The 25311-nt window shown below is 45.6% G+C and overlaps 2 protein-coding genes across 2 annotated transcripts in view; one reads left to right on the plus strand and one right to left on the minus strand.

Annotated features, from left to right (window-relative positions):
• The window catches only part of LOC117044871, a 628087-nt gene that overhangs the window by 580415 nt on the left and 22361 nt on the right, over positions 1-25311 (minus strand). Inside the window, 1 exon segment of the mRNA XM_033145648.1 lies at positions 6760-8271. Coding sequence (XP_033001539.1) covers positions 6760-8271 — 1512 coding nt within the window.
• Positions 1-25311, plus strand: part of LOC117044870 — an 878236-nt gene that overhangs the window by 474605 nt on the left and 378320 nt on the right. The gene's annotated exons all lie outside the window — the stretch shown is intronic.

Below are 25311 nucleotides of genomic sequence, written 5' to 3' on the forward strand. Positions count from 1 at the left end.
AACAAACTCAGTTGGTCTCTAAGGTGCTACTGGAAAGAATTTTCGATTTTGTTTCGACTATGGCAGACCAACACGGCTACCCACCTGTAACTAATATATCTGTGTATCTGAAGAAGTGTGCATGCACACGAAAGCTCATACCAAAAACAAACTTAGTTGGTCTCTAAGGTGCTACTCAAGGTTTTGTTGTTGTTGTTGTTTTTTGTTTTTTTACTAATATATCCTGGGTTTTAAAGCCCTTATGTCACCCCAACACCATGTCAGCAGCCAGCTCCTTCCACACAACTGGCTTCATCTCAACGCTAATAGATGTTAAAACACGGAGGTATCATGCAACCCCATAGAGCTGCTGAATCAATAGAGGCTGGCCGCTCTCAGGGCTTTTATTTGTTAAGTAAAAATAAATAAACGGGGAATGGATAAAGGGCTGCTGGGAAGCAGAATGCACAGCCAAGGCAATGTGAATATTGGGCTGGAGAGGGTTCTTTCTAGGGTGCTTAAAGAAAATCCTCTTCTCTCTTGAGGCCAAACTCTGCTGGAGCCAACCCTGGAGCAGTGAGTACTAGTTACATGCCCAGCTGTCCAATAAATTGTTTCCCTTCCAAAGCATTTAATTACAAATTGCAGTTAGGAAGAGAAGCAAATGGCAAGAGGAGTCTACCAAGAGGAGAACACTTCAATCTCCCAGGACATTCTATAAAAGATCTCAAAGTAGCTGTCTTAATACAAAGAAATTTCAGAAATAGACTGGAAAGAGAAGTGGCTGAATTGCAACTAATCACCAAACTTAAAACCATGGAGAAACCTGGTCTGAACAAAGACATTGGATTCTTATCTCATTATACATACCAAAGCTATCTTTAGCCATCTCACCCCTTGCCTTTTTCCCTGCCAGACTAATTGCAGCCGTTAAGAGTCTTCAACAGGTTTTCCACACCTATCAGCTGATCACCCATTCCCACCACCCTTCTGAGTAATACCCCTCCCCTCTCCCTCACTATATTTAAGGATCTGGTGACTTCTGTTTCAGTGTATCTGAAGAAGTGTGCATTCACACGAAGGCTCATACCAAGAACAAACACAGTTGGTCTCTAAGGTGCTACTGAAAAGAATTTTCTATTTTGTTTCGACTACCAAGATTGCTGTTTTTCTAGAAAAAGAGGTACCGGAACTTGCCATGAACGTGTCATGTGACAAAGATACAAGAGAACAGGAACAGCTGTTGGAGTCTAACCGCCATAACTGCCATTCTAGTCTGTAACTGTCTTTTCAGTGCTGTGGGAGTTACTTACCTTGACTGTGGTGACTAGTTTCTCTCAGAGTGTGTGCCAGTATAGAGAAGAGCCTGTATTCTATATGTGATCTATTTCTATGAAGAAGTTTATTTTAAACTTAATAGTTTTATTTGTTTCAATGAAAACTCTGCCTAAATAATTCCCACTGTGCGTCAGAATGCCCATACTGGTGAGTTTTAGGGCAATTTCCTGTTTGCTTTGAGCCTTAATTCAAATATCTGAATAGTTATTCTAAAATTCAGTTTGCCTTGCTAGACATCATGTGACAGTTTTTCAAAACTAAAATTAATCAAGCGTTATCTTAGGTCCACTATGAGTCAAGCTCAGCTCTCTGGCTTAGCCATCTTGTCAACTGAAAAGAAAGTAGTGAAAGGAATTGATTTTGATGGTGTGATTTCAAAATTTGCAGAGAACAAAGTGAGGAGGGAAAGTGCTTATGCTCACAATGTTAAGTAAATCATAGAATCACAGAATCCTAGAGTTGGAAGAGACCCCAAGGGCCATCCAGTCCAACCCCCTGCCAAGCAGGAAACACCATCAAAGCATTCCTGACAGACGGCTGTCAAGCCTCTGCTTAAAGACCTCCAAAGAAGGAGACTCCACCACACTCCTTGGCAGCAAATTCCACTGTCCAACAGCTCTCACTGTCAGGAAGTTCTTCCTAATGTTTAGGTGGAATCTTAAAAAATACTATTAATGGCTCTATTGTTTCAATTCAATTTATGCTGCTTTACATCTGTTTCTAGCTTTCATTTCCCTCCCCTACTCTTCCCCTGCTCAATATCATGAATCCAGATAGCATAACTACATAGTTTTACATATATTTATTGATTGTATAGCATGTGATTAATCTATTGATTATTCACATTGTCAATTACACTTTGCTCCATTAGCCTATGTTCGCAACTAAGGCTGTAATCCAGGGGTCAGCAACCTTTTTCAGCCGTGGGCTGGTCCACCGTCCTTCAGACCATGTGGGAGCCAGACTATATTTTTTTTGGGGGGGGTGAACAAATTCCTAGGTAAAGGGACCCATGACCATTAGGTCCAGTCATGTCCGACTCTGGGGTTGCGGCGCTCATCTCACGTTACTGGCCAAGGGAGTCGGCGTACAGCTTCCGGTTCATGTGGCCGGCATGACTAAGCTGCTTCTGGTGAACCAGAGCAGCGCACGGAAACGCCGTTTACCTTCCCACCAGATCGGTACCTATTTATCTACTTGCAATTTGACATGCTTTTTGAACTGCTAGGTGGGCAGGAGCAGGGACCGAGCAACGGGAGCTCACCCCGTCGCGGGGATTCGAGCCGCCGACCTTCTGATCAGCAAGCCCTAGGCTCTGTGGTTTAACCCACAGCGCCACCCGTGTCCCTATGAACAAATTCCTATGCCCCACAAATAACCCAGAGATGCATTTTAAATGAAAGGGCACATTCTACTCGTATAAAAACATGCTGATTACCGGACCGTCCATGGGCCGGATTGAGAAGGTGATTGGGCTGCATCCGGCCCCTGGGCCTTAGGTTGCCTACCCCTCTGTGTAATCCATCTGTCCCCTTCTGCTTGTTAATAGGAGATGGAAAGCAGAGCTCGCTCTGTCAGCTCTGCTGTGACAGACCTAACCATGGCTACTCAGAAGGCAGTCCCATTTAATTCAATGGGGTTTACTCACAGTTAAATGGGATTGGGATTACACTATAAGACTGCATTCCTCTATCTACTTACTTTGAGGCATATCCAACTTGGATGGGAATGACTTCTGAGTAGATACGCATATATTTCACTGTAAAGTAGGATTTCCCTACAATTGCAACCTTGCATCCAGTTACTCAGGTATAGAAGGTAAAGGGAACCTGACCATTAAGTCCAGTCATGGACGACTCTGGGGCTGCGAAGCTCATCTCGCTTTACTGGACGAGGGAGCTGGCATACAGCTTCCGGGTCATGTGGCCAGCATGACTAAGCCGCTTCTGGCAAACCAGAGCAGAGCACAGAAATGCTGTTTACCTTCCCGCCGGAGTGGTACCTATTTATCTACTTGCACTTTGATGTGGTTTCGAACTGCTAGGTTGGCAGGAGCAGGGACCGAGCAACGGGAGCTCACCCCGTCGCAGGGATTCAAACTGCCGGCCTTCTGATCAGCAAGCCCAAGCAGCACAGCGGTTTAAACCATAGCGCCACCCTTGTCCCAACTCTATACTCAGGTATAGAACTCGTGCATAATTAAGGGCAAGATTGCATCCACAGCTATCACGCACACATGCCATGGTAATTTCTCTGCTCGTAGAATCCTATCCAGAGAATGTTAGGCTACAGTCCTACACACACTTACATGGGAGTAAATCCTATTGAACTGAATGGAATCCCTACTAAGGAAACATCTTTAAGAATGCACTATTAGTTTCACTTAACATTAGCCGTGATGTGATCCACTTGTCCCATGGATTTCAAATGACCAAAATGTAACTTTCTCCAAATTGGGGCCATAGAACTGTCACATATTAAGTGCAATTAGTACAAACTCCATCATGACAGGAACATTCACCTGCACATACACACCCAACTCTACAGATCAGCCCTTTTCAACCTTGGGTTCCCAGATGTTGTTGGACTACAACACCCATTATCCCCAGGGAAGAGGGGGTTATTGCAAGCAGCTGCAAAGGAGGAAGCAGGGGTGAGGAAGGGGGTTCTTCTCCCGGTTTCTGCCCCAGGAGCATATGGTGAGCGGGGCTTTTCTAAGGGAAGGGGTGCAAAGGCAGAGATAAGGTGCTGGGAGAGCCCTTCATCTTGGCATGGAATGTTAAATCCGCAGCTGTCTGGCTGGAAGTTGGGGGGGGAGGCTGCTTAATTTGGGGGTCATGCTTTACAGCTAGTGAGGAAGGAGGATGGAGGGGGGTGGAGGATAGGAAGTAAGTTATTTGTGTTGTTCTGCACACTAGTGCATCTTCATAACACCAACACGCGCCCAAAAATAAATAGCTGTGTGGTTTTTGTGATTAGTATTTTTAATCCATTCTCCAAACATCCAAGGAGGCAACACAGCCCCGATGCACAGGATTTGGGAGTGGAGGAGGAGGAAGACGTTTGCTGCTGTGTTGTGGGTTTGGGTGGTGTTTTTTGGAGGGGTTGGGGAGGTGTTGAGCTCCTGTATCTTTAAACGGGAGTGCGCAGGGAGCCGCAGGCCATGGGGCTGAGGATGGAGCTGCCCTCACCTCTGCAGCGCCTGTGGAGCTGTAGCAAAGCCAGCTGAAGGAAAGAACTCCACACAGCATGAAGAAACAAAAGGTTTATTGCTCTTGCCAGCCAGCAAGCTGGCTCAGAGGAATGATTTCCAAAGTCTGAGCCCTGAACGCAGGGCGCAGCAGATATTTATAGGACTTTTTACATCATAACATGTAAGAGAACATTCAGCAAATTAGAATCCAACAACACCCTTCCCCACCTTGCAATAAAGTGGTACCTCGGGTTACAGACGCTTCAGGTTACAGACTCCGCTAACCCAGAAATAGTACCTCGGGTTAAGAACTTTGCTTCAGGATGAGAAAAGAAATCATGCGGCGGTGGCGCGGTGGCCCCGTTAGCTAAAGTGGTGTTTCAGGTTAAGAACAGTTTCAGGTTAAGAACGGACCTCAAGAGCGAATTAAGTTGTTAACCTGAGGTACCACTGTACTAAGAAATGGCAGTGTTGCCCTTATCACAAAATGATTGCCATGAGTCTAAGATACATGCCTCATTCCCCCCTTTCAAGCCTAGAGACCAGAATTCCTATGTGTCTCTTCAACTTGATTCTCTTGGGTTAGACCTCATATTCTGTTATTTGGTCTGTGAGTATACTTCTAAGGTGACGGGCGAAGGTTATACAGCATGGTACTATACACAATATTACAAGCATTATTATACCTCCTACAACAAGGTCTGCCAAAGTGTTTGCAACTTTTGCACCTCGTCCTCAATAGTTTTGTTGAGGTCATGAAATCTTACTTTACACCTACCCTCCGATACAACCTTACAAAATCCTCCAGATTTGGCTAACAAATTATCCAGAGCCATGCGATTTGCAGCAAATATTTGATTCAGCTCCTCTATTTCAAATTGAAGCTGTCTGATCACGGGTAGTGGGATTTATGGTTTTTTCTAGTCTGCAGGTTAGGGCAGTGAGGGCCTATCTATTTTGTTGTGACACCATCCCTGGTGCGATGCCTAGGGACAGGATTCTGGTGATGCACCCCCCACCCGCCTGTTCTGCCATTGAGGACTTCTTGGATCATTCTTTATCTAGTTCCTTCCCTTTGACATTACCACCTGGGTGACCCTGCTGGGAGTATGAGATTCTCAACGGCTTCGCTCACAAGGGTCATAGGAACGTGGAAGCCCACTCACCACGACAAGGTGATGATCGAAAAATTTCTGTTTGCAGGTTCCTTTAAATCTTTAAAGTTAGAGATTCCTAGACGGCCGAAACCAAGCTGCCCACTCGGCGGGTCCCCATGCACTGTGCTAAACCTGTGCAGCACAGAACAGGGAATTGCTTCCGCGGAGCCGGATATCGTGTCTGTGCAGATGCGATCCAGCCCACGGAGTGCTCTCCATGGGAGTGAACAAGCCCAGGTGAGGTAAAACTTGCCGACCCATTTTAATCTGTATGTTTATGTTGTGAACCACCGTGAAAACTTCAGATGTTTTATTGGGGAGGCAAAGACCCCTCAGCCTCTAAGAGTTAGCTCTTATTCCCTATACCCACAGGTCTCAGGATGGCTACATGATGAAATCACAGCATGAAAACACAAAACACCCCCCAACCTGGAACCTCCACCTCCCTACCACATTTTTAAAGGGCATTACGTGTAAATCAGCCAAAGGCCTGATTTAAAGAGGTGTGTTTTTCCCTAGTGCTGAAAGCTGCTTGATGAAGGGTTTTCCACCCTTCGTATAAATTCTTTGGGGGGAACTGAGATTGGAGCTGTTACTGAAGCTTCTTCCACATTCCATGCACTGATAGGGTTTCTCCCCTGTATGAATTCTTTGATGGTAAGTGGGATCAAAGTTGTTCTTGAAATTCTTTCAACATTCCACACACTGATGGGGTTTCTCTCCTGTATGAATTCTTCGATGGGAAGTGAGATCAGATTTGTTCCTGAAGCTCTTTCCACATTCCACGCACTGATATGGTTTCTTTCCTGTATGAATTCTTTGATGGGAAGTGAGATCAAAGCTGTTCCTGAAGCTCCTTCCACATTCCACACACTGATAGGGTTTCCCCCTGTATGAATTCTTTGGTGGGAAGTGAGATTGGAGTTCTGACTGAAGCTCTTTCCACATTGCAAACACTGATATGGTTTCTCGCCTGTATGAATTCTCTGATGGGAAGTGAGATAGGAGCTTGTACTGAAGCTCTTACCACATTCAATGCACTGATAGGGTTTCTCCCCTGTATGAATTCTTTGATGGGAAGTGAGATAGGACCTCTTCCTGAAACACTTTCCACATTCAATGCACTGATAGGGTTTCTCCCCTGTATGAATTCTTTGATGGGAAGTGAGAGAGGAGCTGTTACTGAAGTTCTTTCCACATTCCACACACTGATAGGGTTTCTCCCCTGTATGAATTCTTTGATGGGAAGTGAGAGAGGAGCTGTTACTGAAGCTCTTTTCACATTCCAAGCACTGATAGGGTTTCTCCCCTGTATGAATTCTTTGGTGGGAAGTGAGATCAGTGCTCCGAAGGAATCTCTTTCCACATTCTATGCACTGATAGGGTTTCTCCCCTGTATGAATTCTTTGATGGGAACTGAGTTGAGAGCTGTCCCTGAAGCTCTTTCCACATTCCACACACTGATATGGTTTCTCCCCTGTATGAATTCGTTGATGGGAAATGAGAGAGGAGTTCATACTAAAACTCTTTCCACATTCCACACACTGATAGGGTTTCTCCCCTGTATGAATTACTTGATGGGAAGTAAGATTGGCCTTTTGACAGAAGCTCTTTCCGCACTCCATGCAGTGATATGGCTTCTCCCCTGTATGAATTCTTTGATGGGACATGAGATCAGAGCTCTTCCTGAAGTTCTTCCCACATTCCATGCACTCATAGGGTTTCTGCCCTGTATGAATTCTTTGATGGGAAGTGAGATGGGAGCTCTGACTGAAGCTCTTACCACATTCCAAACAATTATATGGTTTCTCCCCTGTATGAATTCTTTGATGGGAAGTGAGATGGGAGCCCTGAATGAAGCTCTTCCCACATTCTACACAGTGATAGGGTTTCTCCCCTCCGTGAATTCTCTTATGTTTAGTGAGATCAGATCTCTTAGTGAAGCTCTTTCCACATTCCACACAATGATAAGGTTTCTCACCTGTATGAATTCTCTGGTGGTAAGTGAGATGGGATCCGTGACTGAAGGACTTTCCACATTCCACACACTGATACGGTTTCTCTCCTGTATGAATTCTCTGATGGGAATTCAGAGAGGAGCTCGTACTGAAGCTCTTTCCACATTCCAAGCACTGATATGGTTTCTCTGTTGTATGAATTATTTGATGGGAAGTGAGAGAGGAGCTCGTACTGAAGCTCTTTCCACATTCCATACAGTGATAGGGTTTCTCTCCTGTATGAATTCTCTGATGGGAACTCAGAGAGGAGTTCGTACTGAAGCTCTTTCCACATTCCAAGCACTGATATGGTTTCTCTGTTGTATGAATTATTATATGGGAAGTGAGATGGCCACTGTGACTAAAGCTCTTTCCACATTTCCCACATTGATAGGGTTTCTCCCCTGTATGAATTCTTTGATGGGAAGTGAGATGGGAGCTCTTCCTGAAGCTCTTTCCACATTCCACACATTGATAGGGCTTCTCCCCTGTATGAATTCTTTGATGGAAAGTGAGATCGGAGCTCTTTCTGAAGTGTTTTCCACATTCCAAGCACTGATAGGGTTTCTCCCCTGTATGAATTTTCTGATGGGAACTCAGAGAGGAGCTGGTGCTGAAAATCTTTCCACATGCCACACACTGATATGGTTTCTTCCCAGTGGGATTTCTTGGATGGGGAGTGGAATGAGAAACTTTTTCACATTCAATATATTGATATGGCTTCTCCATTGTGGGGATTTTGTCATGGTCACCCTTGTTCTTGATTTCCAGTACATCACTATCTGCAATGAAGATAAATGGATTAGAGCCTCAGGGAAGAATTAATGTAGAATACTTGTTAACACTGGTCAAGAAGCCTCAGACTCTGAGACGGCGTGTAGCGGTATAGTTTGCAGCTAATTTTACCCCGAAACCTCAACTAATCCGTTTTTAACTAAGGGGAATTAAAGACTAAAATCCTGCCGGTTAGAAAAAAAGAGAAGAGAACTTGGGGCTTAGACGGAAGAAAAGTGGAAATTATTCCCACTGAATATGACTCAGCACAGAAAACAAACACAAGGCTCTGTAGTGAAATACCGAATCTTTGGTTCAGGAAATAAAGACCTTTGGGTGAATCAGAATTGGGGGTATCGCTACACCATGGGACACGATCAAGAGATGCCTTTTGGAAATGTAAAAAGGAGGTGCCTTTAAGAAGATCACGGGAGATATGCAAGTTTTGGCTTCGGAGAGGCACCCTGGCCTGATGAGAACTGGGTTGGGGCCAACTGGTGCTTGTTAGGCTGATGAGTAATTTAGGAGGTAACAGCCCAGACTCACAGCTGCCCTTTTATCTGTGACAGCTGTGACTAACGACCTTAGGGCAGTAATTGGCCAGCGGGGGTGGAGGCCAGGTCCCCTATTGGGTACTGGGGAGAGGGACCGCGTGGGCTAACCCCTTATCTAGGCTGGGCTGTGTCAAGGAGAGGGGGGCGGAGAGCTTTAGAGCTTGGAGCTTGCCTGCTGCCGGAACATCATTGCTAAAGAGCTGAGGCGTCGACGGACTTTCTCTCCCCACTAGCCATTATGTCTTGGGGGAACGATTGAGGACTTTTGCCAGCTCTTTCAGATGCTAAGCGGTTGAGTATCTAACCCTGCCTGAAGGAGAGGGATCAAGTATGTGTATTTAGTCTAGTTAATTAGATGTTTTGTTGTTTTAAGTTTGTGCCTTGTTTTGTGAAAACTGTGCCTATTGTGTTTTATTAATCCTTAATTAAAAGATATTTTAGAGAACTTCTGTTCTCGTGTTTTGTTTGCTCCATTGCTTGCTTGGCTATTCCAGTCCTGACCAATCGGCTATTCTACCGTTAGAAGTACTATCTGTGGCTCTGTCTGAGCCGGGGGGAGGCTGTCTGCGGGAGCACAGGGAAAGCGGCCCCCGCGCTTTGGCCTGTAGCGACAGCCAGGTCCCGAACCCAGGGGGTGGTGGCAGCAAAGAGACCTCCTGTGACCCGGCCGGAGGGCTGGGTACAGGCAAAAGTAAAAGTAAAAAGGGAAAAACCCCGCAATTCCCCCTGCTTGCTACAGAAGGGGTAGGGGGAAAGCGGGGCTAATAACGCTACATGGTGGCAAAGCGGTGGGAAAAGACCAAGCAAACGGGAGTGAATTAGGAAACGTTGTTTTGTGGCACATTTTCCGAACAAGGGGCAAGCGGTTTGTTATTTTGCTAGTTAGGAAATGGCAGCAGGCAGAGATTCTGGAGAGCTCTCTCTGGCCTTGCGAGGCTTGGATTTGAGAGGAACTCCGTCGCACCAACGGAAAGATGTAAAAGAAGAGCAGTGGTTTCAAAGGGTGCCGGTGAGAGCATCGGTCCCAAGCCAGCTTTTGACCACACACGTCGAAAGGAGCAGTGAAGCAGGGGCCGGGGAGATAGAACTGCCGGGACTCGAGGAGTTAACAACCCCAAGTGCCCAGGCGGGAGTCCGGCCGAGAGACCCGCTTCTGTTCCAGCCGGTGTGGAGACGAGATGAGCAGCGGGGAGGCTTCCACGCGCGCAGCTTGTCGGAGAGTAAAGGACGTTTTGTGAGCAGTGAAATCAAGGCGCGCTCGGAGGAGGGCAGCCAGTCTACACCGAGGCGTTCCCGGGAAAGTGGTTTTGAGGCGGGGCGCCCGTTCTTCCAGCGGATGGAGCAACCTAGGAGCCCAGGGCCAGTGCTGACCACGGAAGCCCGGAGCCTCAGAGAGGAGCTGATTCCAGCAACGGGGGAGGTGAGGTGTTTGGAGAGGAGCGCAGAGAAACAGCGACCTGCGCCCCAATACCCCACCAGTCCCAGAGGGGCCGAAGCAGGCCAGCCAAGCTATGCTGAACCGCCGCCCCGAGTCCGGGGCTGGACAGAATTAAGGGGGCCGTCGTATTACCCAGGGGAGGAGGAGGAGTATTATCAGGGGCCAGTAGGCCCCCCATATCGCCCGAGGGTTTGGAGCTCGAGGGATGTGGATTTTCGTCTCCTGCCCAAGTACGTGCCCCCCACTGACGTTTTGAGCTATCTAACGTTGTTTGAACGCTCATGCCAAGACCAGGGGGTACCGCTGGACATGTATGTGGTGCTGCTCAGGACTTTGCTCTCGGGGGAGCTCTTAGAACTCTTGGGGCGTCTTCCGGCCTCGAAATGTAACAATTACCCCCACTTCAAAGAACTTGTATCTCGCCGGTACTGTTTTAACGCAGACACCTACCGGAGAAGGTTCAGGGAGGTGGAGAGACCTGGTCCGAATGAAAGTCTGACACTGTTGGCAGACAAAATGTTGCAAAACTTTGAGTTGTGGGTGGCTGCGGAAGGTATACGAACTTTGGAAGATATGTACCAGCTGATCCTGAGGGAGCAGTACTATAAAGCGTTGTCTCCCGAGTTGGCTAGTTTGGTGGCAGATCAAGCCCCGAGGACTCTAGATGAAGCGGCCAGGTTGGCGGAAACGTTCAGGCAGAACCGCGCCGCCACAATGTTTAAACATCAGCTGGGAGGGGGGCGTACCATCACCCCTGGGGCTGGCGTGAAAGCAGGAACGCCCGCTGGAGGCGAAGGGACTAAGGCAGCGTCTCCTGGGAAAGGGTCATCGACGGGAGGGGCTGACAAAGGGAAAGTAAATCCCAGTTCTGGACTGTGTTTTTTTTGTAAACGGCCTGGCCACATAAAAAACGAATGTGTGGAATGGGCGAAGAAGAAGGGGGCTGTAGTAACATCTACCCCCACGATAAGGGCCTTCCAACAGAAGGAGGACTGGGACGTGGAAACCGCAAGGCTGCAGCAGGCAAAGAACCAGGCAAGGGCGTTGAGCGAGGGCGTTTCCCCACCTGCGCCGAGCCAGCCGCCAGCAGCCGGGACCTTGGCGTCTGCATCGGTTCCAAGCGTGCGCCTGGCTGAGACCAAGGGTGTGGCCGCCCCGCATAGGGAGTGGGCTCAAGTGCAGTTTACTGCACCCATTTGGGTAAATGGCATACGGGCATTGGCTTATTGGGACTCTGGGGCAGACGTTACGAGCGTGTCCAAAGAACTGGTGTCGCTGGGTCAGCTGCAGCCCCAGAGAATGAAGATTAGCCCGTATGGGGCCCCCCCATTTGACCAACTGACTTCCATGGTACAGGTGGAGTACAAGGGGTATGAGGGACCGCAGCTAGTCTTGGTCCACGAGCCCCACGAGTGTTTAGCAGAGGTCCTGGTGGGGAATGACTTGGCGTACAAGGTCTTTGTGGAGAACAGACTGGAGGACTGCTCTGTGGAAGCAACCCCGGGGGCCGAGACTCTGGAGGGAGGTGGGAGGCGGCTTCTTAATGTAACCTCAGTAGAAATGTTGCAAGAGTTACCCTTTTTCTCTATGGAGGAGGGGGAGGAAAGTTCGTCTTGCGCAGCCCCTATTACTCAAGAGGAGGGGAGGGAGAAGGAGGATTCCTCATGTTTCCAGAGTCAGGAGGGAGGGGGGAGCATGGGGCCCATTAAGCTTGAGGAAGGGGGACTTGAAACTGCTGAAGGGCGGGGGGAGGAACTTCCCATGCCTGGGAATGAGATATCGGGGGAATGTGAAACAGCTAAGATACCCGAAGGGGGGGAAAGTTTGGTTGCCCAGTCTGGGAGGGAGGGGGAGTCCCCGACCCAGTTAGCCGATCAGCAGAGGCTTAAGCAGGAACAACAACAGGATCCCACTTTGCAGGGATGTCGTGAGGCGGCTGGAGTGAGTCCTAGAGGGGAAAGAAAAGTAAGGTTCTTGTACAAGGAAGGAGTGTTGTATCGGCAGTACTGGCCTAAGAAGGTAGTGGATGAGGAAGTGGTGCTGCAATTGGTCGTTCCTAGCACCAGGCGCCAGGAGGTTTTACGCTTGGCGCACGCCAGCGGGTTGGTGGGGCATCATGGTGTAAGGAAAACCTTGGAGCGGGTCAGTCGGTATTTCTACTGGCCCAATGTGCATCAGGATGTCCAGAAGTGGGTTAGAGCATGTGATGTGTGTCAACAGGTGGGGAATGACCAAGATAGCCCCCCCCCACCCTCTTCAAAGTGTTCCAATGACGGAGGGGATTTTTCAGAAGTTTGGAATGGATTTGGTGGGGCCCCTCCCAAAAACTAGTTCTGGGAAAGTGTATATTTTGTCGTTGGTGGACTATGCGTCGAAGTTCCTGTGGTCAACTAGTCTGACCTCGTGTTCGGCGCTAAGCGTAGCTAAGGCGTTAGTAACAGCTTTTTGTTCTTTGGGAGTGCCTGAGCAGGTGGTCAGTGATCTGGGAACATGCTTCCTGTCCCAATTAACTCAGCACTTGTTTAAGTTGCTGGGAATGGATCATTACAAGGGCATTGCATATTTTCATCATGTGACGGGGCAGGTGGAGCGAGTGCAGAAGGACATAGTCCAACTTTTGAGGAAATGTGCGGCTGTGCATGAGAGGAGTTGGGATTTAGATCTCCCTTTAGTGGTGTTGTCATATAATGACACTTATCACCGCAGTATTGGCATGGCCCCAAATCAGTTAGTGTTTCGCAGGCATTTAAATTCACCTATGTCCATCTTATGTAAGAACTGGGATGGAACTGAAACCCAATTGTTGATGCCTTCTGTGGGTGCGTATTTTGATAAGCTTAGACAGACGTTGGCGGACTTGTGGACGGTGGCCAAAGACAACTTAGAGGTAGCCAAGGCCGAACAGAAGCGTGGTTACGATGGTAAAGCCAGAGAGAAGAGCTTTTCGGTGGGGGATAGTGTGTTGATCTTGAGACCGGTGCGACCCCACAAGCTGGCTACGAAGTGGGAAGGGCCTGGCGTAGTGAAGCAAAGACTCAGTGCTGTTCGCTATGTGGTAGAATGTAAAGAACTGCACGCCAAGCCTAGGGAGTATCACGTGAATGCCTTAAAGCTATACGTGACTCCTGAGACGGTGGGGGTGCTGGCTTATTCAGGCAGTCAGGAGGGGGACTCTTCAGGACCTGTGGATCTGTTGGCCGAATACAAGCAGGCTGGGAGTTTGGCTGAGGTTAAGCAGTTTCCTAAGCTGACAGAACAACAGTCTGCTGAATTGTTAGCGGTGTTGGCGCCTTTTGAAAAGGTTTTTAGTAAAAAACCTGGGAGGACACAGCTGGCGCAGCACCACTTTGATACGGGGAACGCGGCTCCTATAGCTACGCGGCCCTATAGGGTTAGCGAGGCTCATGCTGCGTGCATAGAGACGGAGCTGCAGGAGATGTTGGATTTGGGAGTTATAGTTCCGAGCCAAAGCCCTTGGGCTGCTGGGGTAGTGTTGGTCCCTAAGCGAGATGGAACTGTGAGGTTCTGTGCAGATTACAGGCCTATCAACCAGGTGATGACATCAGACCTGTTTCCCCTGCCCAGGATTGACACCCTAGTGGAGAAGTTGGGTAGGGCGTCTTTTATTTCTGTGTTTGATCTGACGAAAGGGTATTGGCAGATTCCGTTAACGCCAGAGGCTTCGGAAAAGTCTGCCTTTATTACTCATAAAGGCTTGTATCAATGGACAGTCATGCCTTTCGGCGTAAAAAACGCACCGAGCGCTTTCCAGCGTTTAATGAATACATTGACGCATGACATGAGTGCCTTTTGCTGTGTCTATATTGACGATCTGGCCGTGTATTCAAATACATGGGTTGAGCACCTAGAGCATGTGCAGAAAGTGCTGGGGCGACTGCAGGAAGCTAATCTGACGGTGAAGATTTCAAAGTGTCAATTTGCCCTAGGAGAGGTGGAATATCTGGGGTTTCGAGTAGGCTCTGGCTATATTAAAGCCATGGAAGCCAAGGTGCAGTGTGTGGCAGAGTGGCCTAGACCTCAGACCAAAAAGGACGTACAATCCTTTTTGGGGTTTGTGAACTATTATAGGAGGTTTGTGAATCATCTGTCCTATTTAGCTGTACCTCTGACAGAGTTGTGCAAGAAGTCTAAGCCTGTAAAGGTCGATTGGACAAAGGAGTGTGACCGTGCGTTTCAATTACTGAAGCAGGCCTTAGTGAGCTCCCAGGTGATGCTAGCCCCTGACCAGACTAAACCCTTTCGGGTTCAGACCGATGCATGTGATACTGGTCTTGGAGGCGTATTGTTGCAGCAAGATCAGCAAGGGGAGTGGAGGCCTGTAGTTTTTTTGAGTAAGAAGCTTTTTGGGCGCGAACGGAACTACGCCGTGGTAGAGAAAGAATGTTTGGCTTTGGTTTGGGCCCTGGGAAAGCTGCGGCCATACTTGTGGGGGAATGTGTTTGAAGTTCAGACTGACCACTCCCCACTCTGTTGGCTGGAGAAGGTAAAGAATTCCAATCAGAAATTGCTGCGATGGAGTTTGGCGTTGCAGGACTATCAGTTCACAGTGACCCATATTCCTGGAAAGGCGAACGTGGTGGCTGATACTCTGAGCCGACTTTATCAATCTGTGGAGTAGTTGCCTGCTCCAGAAGGTGCTGATTACTCCCAGGACATTATTTACCCCAGTAGTATTAAGAGGGGAAATTTGGGGCCTGGAACCCCAAATTTCCTTTTAGGAGGGAGGGTGTAGTGAAATACCGAATCTTTGGTTCAGGAAATAAAGACCTTTGGGTGAATCAGAATTGGGGGTATCGCTACACCATGGGACACGATCAAGAGATGCCTTTTGGAAATGTAAAAAGGAGGTGCCTTTAAGAAGATCACGGGAGATATGCAAGTTTTGGCTTCGGAGAGGCACCCTGGCCTGATGAGAACTGGGTTGGGGCCAACTGGTGCTTGTTAGGCTGATGAGTAATTTAGGAGGTAACAGCCCAGACTCACAGCTGCCCTTTTATCTGTGACAGCTGTGACTAACGACCTTAGGGCAGTAATTGGCCAGCGGGGGTGGAGGCCAGGTCCCCTATTGGGTACTGGGGAGAGGGACCGCGTGGGCTAACCCCTTATCTAGGCTGGGCTGTGTCAAGGAGAGGGGGGCGGAGAGCTTTAGAGCTTGGAGCTTGCCTACTGCCGGAACATCATTGCTAAAGAGCTGAGGCGTCGACGGACTTTCTCTCCCCACTAGCCATTATGTCTTGGGGGAACGATTGAGGACTTTTGCCAGCTCTTCAGATGCTAAGCGGTTGAGTATCTAACCCTGCCTGAAGGAGAGGGATCAAGTATGTGTATTTAGTCTAGTTAATTAGATGTTTTGTTGTTTAAAGTTTGTGCCTTGTTTGTGAAAACTGTGCCTATTGTGTTTTATTAATCCTTAATTAAAAGATATTTTAGAGAACTTCTGTTCTCGTGTTTTGTTTGCTCCATTGCTTGCTTGGCTATTCCAGTCCTGACCAATCGGCTATTCTACCGTTAGAAGTACTATCTGTGGCTCTGTCTGAGCCGGGGGGAGGCTGTCTGCGGGAGCACAGGGAAAGCGGCCCCCGCGCTTTGGCCTGTAGCGACAGCCAGGTCCCGAACCCAGGGGGTGGTGGCAGCAAAGAGACCTCCTGTGACCCGGCCGGAGGGCTGGGTACAGGCAAAAGTAAAAGTAAAAAGGGAAAAACCCCGCAATTCCCCCTGCTTGCTACAGAAGGGGTAGGGGGAAAGCGGGGCTAATAACGCTACAGGCTCAGTAGAAAAGGAGTCTTCTAAGAAGTTTCTGCCGTCGATACCTTTCCCCCCATTTATATTACAAGAGAGAGACAGACAGAGAGACAAGCAAAGAATTGAACATAGCTGCTGACAAATGAATTGTCTCTGATATTTTAGAAAAAATAGAAAAACAAACAAAACCTAATAAACTCAAATCTGAAGAAGTGTGCATGCACACGAAAGCTCATACCAAGAACAAACTTAGTTGGTCTCTAAGGTGTTACTGGAAGGAATTTTTTATTTTATTTTGTTTTGAATAAATAAATCTTAACATAGTTTCTTGAAATGTGAATGGATTGAATAAGAAGAAGAAATGAAATAGAATACAACATATATTGCTGAACAAAAACTTGATGCTGTCTGTCTACAAGAAACACATATTAAAAAGATCACAAAAGATTACTGATAAACTCAAATTAGTAGTAGAATTTATTGCAGCAGATGAAGTTTAAAAAAGAGGAGTGGTGATCTATGTTAAGTCCTGCCTAGAACCACAATTACTATTTACAAACTGAGATGGTAGAGTAGTGATACTTAAAATAAAATATTTAGGGGAAACAATTTATATAATAGGAGTTTTTGGTGCCTAATGGGGGGAAAAGCAGAATTTTTCAAAAAAGATGATGGAATTCGTGGAAGAAAAAATGGTATTAATGGGAGATATAAATGGAGTTGTTAATCCACAACTCGACAGAACAGGAAAAGGAGAAGAAAGAAAACAAGGGAAATTACCCCCCACCTTTTTTAATGGTGGAAAATTTAGATTTAAAAGACGTCTGAAGATTCAAAAATGAGAGTGAAAGAAATTATACCTATTTTTCAGAATCAAAAAATGGCAAGTAGGATTGATGCAATCTGGATTTTGATAGATTAAGAAAAATTATGAGATTCATATATTACCAAGGACAATATTGCACCATAATCTGATTTTATTACAAATGAAACCGGAATGGGAAACAGGAATAAGAAGATGGAAATTAAATGATTCATTGTTGTATGATGAAAAAATAGGTACGAAAAAAACACTAGAGGAGTTTTTTAATATACTAACAAAAAAGACACTGATAGTAAAATAATATGGGACATGAGCAAAGCAGTCATCAGAGGCTATTTTATAAACAAAATGCTATACATAAAAGAGAAAAAGAGAAGGAAAAAAATAAAATATTAGAAGAATTGAAAAACAAAAGAAAATGAATTGAATAAAAATTCAAAAATATTGATTTGAGAAAAGAAATATATTAAAATCAGAATATAAAATAAAATTGAACAGGAAATGCATTGGAAGCTAAGAATTTGGAAACAGAATAATTTTGAATTTGCTAACAAACCAAGTAAATACTTGGCTTGGCAACTGAAGAAAAAGAAAAATGAAAAAATGAAAAATACGGTAGATTAAGAATTGGAGAAAAAACTGTAGATACAGTGGTGCCTCGCGAGACGAAGTTAATTCGTTCCGCAAGTCTTTTCGTTTTGCGGAAATTTCGTCTTGCGAAGCACGGTTTTCCATAGGAATGCATTGAAATTTAATTAATGCTTTCCTATGGGAAAAAAGTCGGGGAGAGCTTGTTGCCGGCAGCAGCAGGGGGGATTGGGCCTGGCTGGGCCTAGCCGGAGCCTCCTTCCGCCTGCACTGAGCGAGCGGGGAGAGCGGGGAGTGAGCGGCGGCGGGAGGAAGCCGGGTGTGGGGAGCGGGGCCGCAGTCAGGAAGAAGCCGAGGCAGGAATTGGGCCTGGCTGGGCCCAGCCGGAGCCTCCTGCCACCTTCACCGAGCGCGAGTGGGGAGAGCAAGCGGTGAGGGCGAGCGGCGAGAGAGCGGCGGCAGTGGTGGGAGGAAGCTGGGTGTGGGGAGCGGGGCCGCAGTCAGGGAGAAGCCGAGGCAGGAATTGGGCCTGGCTCGGCCCAGCCGGAGCCTCCTGCTGCCTGCACTGAGCGTGAGCGGGGAGGGCGAGCGGCGGGCTGGAAGGGTTCTTACAGTGGTACCGCGCAAGACGAATGCCTCGTCTTGCGAAGCACGGCCATAGAGAAATTCGTCTTGCGAGTTTTTCGTTGTGCGAGGCATTCGTCTTGCAGGGTACCACTGTAATCCCCAGACAATAATGAAAAAAAATGTAAAATACTATGAAGAATTATATAAGAAAAAAGAGCAAAATAAAGAAGAAATAAGACAATATTTAGAAAAATATCAATTGGCAACTAATATAATAGAAATGGTTAAAGAATTGAACACTCCAATAACATTACAAGAAATTAGAAATGTAATGAAAAAAACTAAGCCAGGAAAAACACCTAATGGACTGGTGGACTGCCATTAGAATACTATAAAAAACTACTGATTATTCCTCTACAAGAAATAATGAATCAAACCTTAGAAAAAGGAAAAATTTCAGACACCTGGAAAGAAGCATATGTCACATTATTACTCAAACCAGACACAGATCTTGAATTAATGTCTAACTATAGACCAATTTCCCTATTAAATAGTGATTACAAGCTCTTTGCTGGAATAACTGCAAACGGATTAAAAGAGGTGATTTAAAAAATAATATATCCCAACCAAGCAGGTTTTTTTACCAGGGAGACAAATTTTGAGTAATACAAGAAATATCGTGGATATATTGGAATACTTAGGAGTTTAAGTAAGATAAAAAAGCAGCCCTTTTATTTTTAGATGCAGAAAAGGCATTTGACAACGTCTCCTGGTATTTTATGGAAAAAACAAATTGAAATAATGGGAATAAGAGGAAGAATTGGAAAAGATACAGAAGCAATATATGAACAACAAAAAGCAAGGTTAATAATAAATGGAAATTTAATGGAAAGCTTCCCAATCACAAAGGGGACGAGACAGGGATGCCCCCTTTCACCTCTGTGATTTATTTTAGTTACGGAAATTCTTTTACAAAGTATCAGAAATGAAAATAAAATAAAAGGAATTGTAATGGGGGGGAATCTTACAAAGTCAGAGCGTTCGCAGATGACATAATAATAGCAACACAAGAGCCAAAAAAAGGCATACCAGCAGTGCTAGAAATAATCAAGACCTATGGGAAAGTGGCAGGACTAAAAGTAAATTACCAAAAAAAACCAGTGTTAACTAAAAATTTAAATACAGAAGAGAAGAAAGAACTTCACCAATTGATGGCTATACAGGTAAAGAATAAAGTAAAATACTTGAGGATCTGGATAACAGCAAAAAAAATCAACTTATATGAGGATAATTATGTAAAAATATGGAAGGAAGTTAAGAAAAACATGGAAATGTGGAATAAGTTACATGTCTCTCTTTGGGATAGAATCTCCGTAGTAAAAATGAACATATTCCCCAAAATAATAATTCTTCTTCCAAACTATACCAATAATTGGGGGGGGGGGGTGAAATGTTTTCAGGAGTGGAAAAAAGATATGGCAAAGTTTATTTTGAATGGAAAAATGGAAAAAAGACCAAGGATAAAACGTGAATTATTAATAGACAAAAAAGAGGTGGCTTCGCACTCCCTGATTTAGAATTATACCATGCAGCTGCAGGACTATTTTAACCATAGAATGGATAACACTTAAAGACTCAAATGCTTTAGATGTAGAGGAATATGACAATCGGTATGGATGGCACTCATATTTGCTGTATTTTTCGCTCCATAGGACGCACTGGACCATAGGGCACACCTCATTTTTAGAGGAGGAAACAAGGGAAAAAAATATTTTTCTGGTTTTCCTCCTCTAAAAGCCCTGGTTTTTTGAGGATCAGCTAAACGTTTTGCAGCTTTTTTTCCAAAGGGAAAAGCCCTGGTTTTTTGAGGATCAGCTAAAAGTTTTGCAGCTTTTTTTGCAAAGGGGGAAAAGCAAAGCTCCTTTTGCAAAGGGGGAAAAGCAAAGAGGAAAAGCCCCATTTTTATGGAGTTCAACTTACATTTCTGAAAAATCTTAAGAAAAGGGAGCAGTTTCTACTGTTTCCAGACAGATAATCTAATCAGCCAGTCACATGTCCTGGGGAAACAAACAACCTCCCTCTGCAGCACAATCAACAAAGGAGGGCGGGGCTGAAAGGGAGCCGGGACTCTTATCTCTCTCCCAATCTCTTGCTGATCAGCTGCTGAGCGGGGTCCTTTCAACATCCCCTTTTCTCTTTGTAAAATAAAAAGCACGATCCTCTTTTGGCCCCTGGGCAATTTAGCTTCAGGGACCACCATTCACTCCATAAGACACACAGATATTTCCCCTTACTTTTCAGGAGGGAAAAAGTGTGTCTTATGGAGTGAAAAATACGGTAATTTATGATAAGGTAAAGGATGAGGTGGTTGGACAGTGTTCTCGAAGCGACTAGCATGAGTTTGGCCAAACTGCGGGAGGCAGTGGAGGATAGGGGTGCCTGGCGTGCTCTGGTCCATGGGGTCACGAAGAGTCGGACACGACTGAACGACTGAACAACAACAACAAAGGTCCATTAGGGCTTTTTGAACCATTTAGTAAGAAAATTGCTATGTAAGATCTGGTTGAAGTATAATCGAGTATTGGAACCCAAGATTCCCCTATGGACCTCACCAGCAGAAGCAATAACAGTTAAAAAACCGAATATGGAAGAGAAATGGGACACATACCGATTGCTATTAGAAGAGAAGCAAGATGAACTACATCTGAAAAAATATGAAGAAATCAAAAGCTACCTGACGGATTGGCTGCAATATTTTCAAATTCATCAAAGATTAATAATTGATTAAAAAACAGCCCTGGCAAAAGAAACATCCAAATTCGAAAAAGAATTACTACAAAGCAAAAGGAAAAAGTGAAATCAGTAATGGTGAGATGGACACAGGACCTGGGCTATAATATATTAATGGAACAATGGGAAAAGCTGTGGCAAGTGGATATAAAATTCACGGCCTGTTATAATCTCAGGGAAAATATACTAAAGATGATGTACAGGTGGCACCAAACACCGGGGGAAACTCACCAAAATGTATAAGAATAGATCTCCTATATGTTGGAGATCCAATAAGGAAAATGGATCTTATATGCATATGTGGTGGAATTGTGCAGATATTTGTGTATTTTGGAATAATATATATGAAGAACTCAAGAAATTACTTAAATGCACATTCAAAAAAAGGCCAGAAGTATTTTTATTAAGCATATTGCTGAATGAAATAGGAAAATCAAAAAGAACATTGTTCATGTATGGGATAACTGCAGCCAGAATCTTGATAGCAAGAAATTGGAAAAACAAAACTACCAAGTACATCAGACTGGCAAACGAAGGATAAGAGGGCAAATGAAACAAGTAGTCCCCAAGGAATGGAGAATCTATAGAGTACTTAATAAATAACGGTAAAAAAGGATCGCTCCTGGCCAAATTAGACTGAACCTGGTAATATGGAAATATGGAAATGTAAGGAAATATAAGGAAAACGAGCACAAAATGCGTAACTGTGCGATATAATTCAATCAATAATCAAAATATGGTGAGAATAATTTGAAGTCATTTTTAACAATTTTTATTTTACGAAGTTACGAGGTTACGAAGTTATTAAAAATGGAAAGTGTATATAAAATATTAAAAAGAGGTTAAATTTGTTAATTGAGATATATTATTTTTGTTGAGTTGGAAAGTGTCACATATTGTTTGTTAGTCTGTAGGGAAACTCTTATAAACGTACAGTGCTACCTCGACTTACGAAATTAATCCGTTCCGAAGGCGCGCTCATAAGTCGAAATCTTCGTAAATCGAAGGCGCCATCTCGGAACGGGGGAAAATTTCAGAAGCCGGAAAAAGCGCATTCAATTTTTCGTAAGTCGAGGTATCGTGCCACCACTTTCCCTTCGCAAGTCGAAAATTTTGGAAGCAGCACCATTTTTTCGCTTCCAGAGGTCATTCGGAAGTCGAAAAATACGGAAGTCGAGTCGCCCGTAAGTCGAGGTACCACTGTATTAATTTTTAAACAATAAAGATACATTTTTTAAAACACCTGCTGGTCATAGAGGAATAACACAAGTTGGTTCGATGGATGGATTTATTCAAGTGTTCGGTGCATTAATTAATGGGGATCAACTGACATCCTTAGGGGAACCTGTGATTCCATAAGCCTGGCTCTCCTCTTAAATGGATTTTGTTTGGCTCCATCATGGCATCCCCTCCATTTCCAACGTCAGTCTTCTCTTTTGTCAACCAAAGACTGACGGGAGCAAAAACAAAAACTGAAAACCTGACAGAAGCTACTTCAACTTCCCTAACAACTCTGAAGTTTACAGTGAAATGGCCTGGCAGTTCAGACCAGTCAGATCCTTGTTTAATAAGCTGCAACTGGTGGAAGAACTTTCACAGAAAAAAACAGTAATTTACTGTTCAAAGTTTTTTTGTGGGAATATTGTAATCCCAGGTGATGTTTGGGTGCTGTTGAATTCTGTGAAAATATATGAGGTTCATCACAGAGAGCTGTTTTGAATTTAAAAAGAGATATTATGATTCCACCGGGAGCCTTACCAAGAGAGGACACGATCCCACGAATCTCCTCCATGACGTCCTTATGCAGAGCTCTCTGGTCAGGATCCAGCAACGCCCACTCCTCGTCCGTGAAACGAACAGCAACATCTTCAAAGCACACTGGACCCTGAAAGAAAAAGGGAAATGTCTTCCTCTGAGACAGAATAAATATTATCTGCTACACAATGCTCTGTTGTTTCCCTCCTGTAAATTGCTGTGCTGTTCCAATAGGATTGCTTTGCTGTACATTTTAATTATGGGTGCTTATTTTAATGCTTGAGTACGACAAGGCTGTATATTGTCTCCCTGCTTATTTAACTTATATGCAGAATTCATCATGCGAAAGGCTGGACTGGATGAATCCCAAACCGGAATTAAGATTGCTGGAAAAAATATCAGCAACCTCAGATATGCTGATGATACTACCTTGATGGCAGAAAGTGAGGAGGAATTAAAGAACATTTTAATGAGGGTGAAAGAGGAGAGTGCAAAATATGGTCTGAAGCTCAACATCCAAAAAGCTAAGATCATGGCCACTGGTCCCATCACCTCCTGGCAAATAGAAGGAGAAGAAATGGAGGCAGTGAGAGATTTCACTTTCTTGGGCTCCATGATCACTGCAGATGGTGACAGCAGTCACGAAATTAAAAGACGCCCGGGAGAAAAACAATGACAAACCTAGACAGCATCTTAAAAAGCAAAGACATCACCTTGCCGACAAAGGTCCGTATGGTTAAAGCTATGGTTTTCCCAGTAGTAATGTACGGAAGTGAGAGCTGGACCATCAAGAAGGCTGATCGCCGAAGAATTGATGCTTTTGAATTATGGTGCTGGAGGAGACTCTTGAGAGTCCCATGGACTGCAAGAAGATCAAACCTATCCATTCTGAAGGAAGTCGGCCCTGAGTGCTCACTGGAAGGACAGATCCTGAAGTTGAGGCTCCAGTACTTTGGCCACCTCATGAGAAGAGAAGACTCCCTAGAAAAGACCCTGATGTTGGGAAAGATGGAGGGCACAAGGAGAAGGGGACGACAGAGGATGAGATGGTGGGACAGTGTTCTCTAAGCTACCAACATGAGTTTGGCCAAACTGTGAGAGGCAGTGAAGGATAGGCGTGCCTGGCGTGCTCTGGTCCATGGGGTCACGAAGAGTCGGACACGACTGAACGACTCAACAACAACAAATTTTAATGCCTTAATGGAATTCTTTTATTCTGCGTTTTAATTCTGGGTGTTCATCTTTGTGCAAATAGCTGGTTCTCCACCTTGTGGTTTTCAAGTCATTCTGCCTACGCAAGCATTCCAGTTTCCCAGATGGAAGGATCCACTTTCTCCTCTCCTTGTGTGCTGCTCTGGGGAGGATCCCTCCCAATGCCCTAGAGCCAAATTCAAGGGGTTTATGAGGGCATGGAGAGGGTGAGGAATGGGGGGGGGGCAGGACCCATTTTTCAGTGATGGGGCTGGCTAGGTGAATCCTGGCCACTATTTGTAATCATCTGTCCACTGCTGAGAAACCAATTTTAGCATTCAGTGCTCAATCTAGAAACAAAATAAGCCTAGTTTGGATGGCCACCTGTCTTGGATGATCTAGCTGAGATTCCTGCAATGCAGGGGGTTGGACTTAATGACCCTTGGGGTCCCTTTCAACTCTAGGATTCCATGACAAGGTCTTCCTCCAAGAAATCAGTTGCCAAGGGTTTCTGGCAAGTGATCCAACAGTGCGCCAGTGTGCAGCCTGCCTTTGCTCCTCCATTGTCAGACGTCTCCTGGCTCTGAGAGACAAGCAGGGGGGGGTGGCTTCTGGCAAAAGGAGAGGGAACCACCGGTGGCTCCTCCTTCTCCTGACTCACCTCTGCCTCTCGATCTCCCTCCTCCCACTCGCCTCCTTCCTCTTCTGCCTCTGATTCTGGACTGCATTCTGCCACAGAGTCTCCCAGCTCACTAAGCCCTATTACCCCTTCAGCTTCTGACACCTCCTCTTCCCAGGCTTCTCCCTCTTCCCCCTCTGACCGCCCATCCTTCTTATACCTCCACTCCTTGGCCTCTGAGCCATCTTCCCTTCCTGGTTCCCCGGCTGCTTCCTCCCACCATTCCTCTGTGCCCAACCCGTCCATGATATTGCTCCATCCCTCGGCCTCTGTCCCCACAAGGCAGCTTCCCCTGACCTGATCGGGCTCCACAGCCGCTGCTTCCCTTCTGCCCCCATGAGAAGACGGATCAGGAGGTCTTGCCGGCATCATTCCATCACCTGAAAGAGAGAAAAGGTAAGCAGGATGCCAGGAGTGCCTGCTTCTCTCACAGATGAAACAGGACATCTCTAACTACAGATGGGCCTTTGAGAAACCCTTAGCTGCTGAGAGCAATTGAACATTTGTGCCCATTTCATATGTTTGTTGTGCAGAAATTCATCTCCCCTCCTATGGACCCTTGCCCTGAATTGCCACCCCCCCTCAAAACATAACAAAAAACAACCAAGATGAAAAGAACCGACAGATTAGTTGGAAAACCAACAGAATGAGACTAAATGGAGCAAAACCACCTTCCTCCTTACCCAGTGGTCTCTCTCTGGTGTCCAACGGAGGCCTCTCTGCCT

Source organism: Lacerta agilis, chromosome 4, assembly GCF_009819535.1.
Source record: "Lacerta agilis isolate rLacAgi1 chromosome 4, rLacAgi1.pri, whole genome shotgun sequence".
Classification (NCBI taxonomy): Eukaryota; Metazoa; Chordata; class Lepidosauria; order Squamata; family Lacertidae; genus Lacerta; species Lacerta agilis.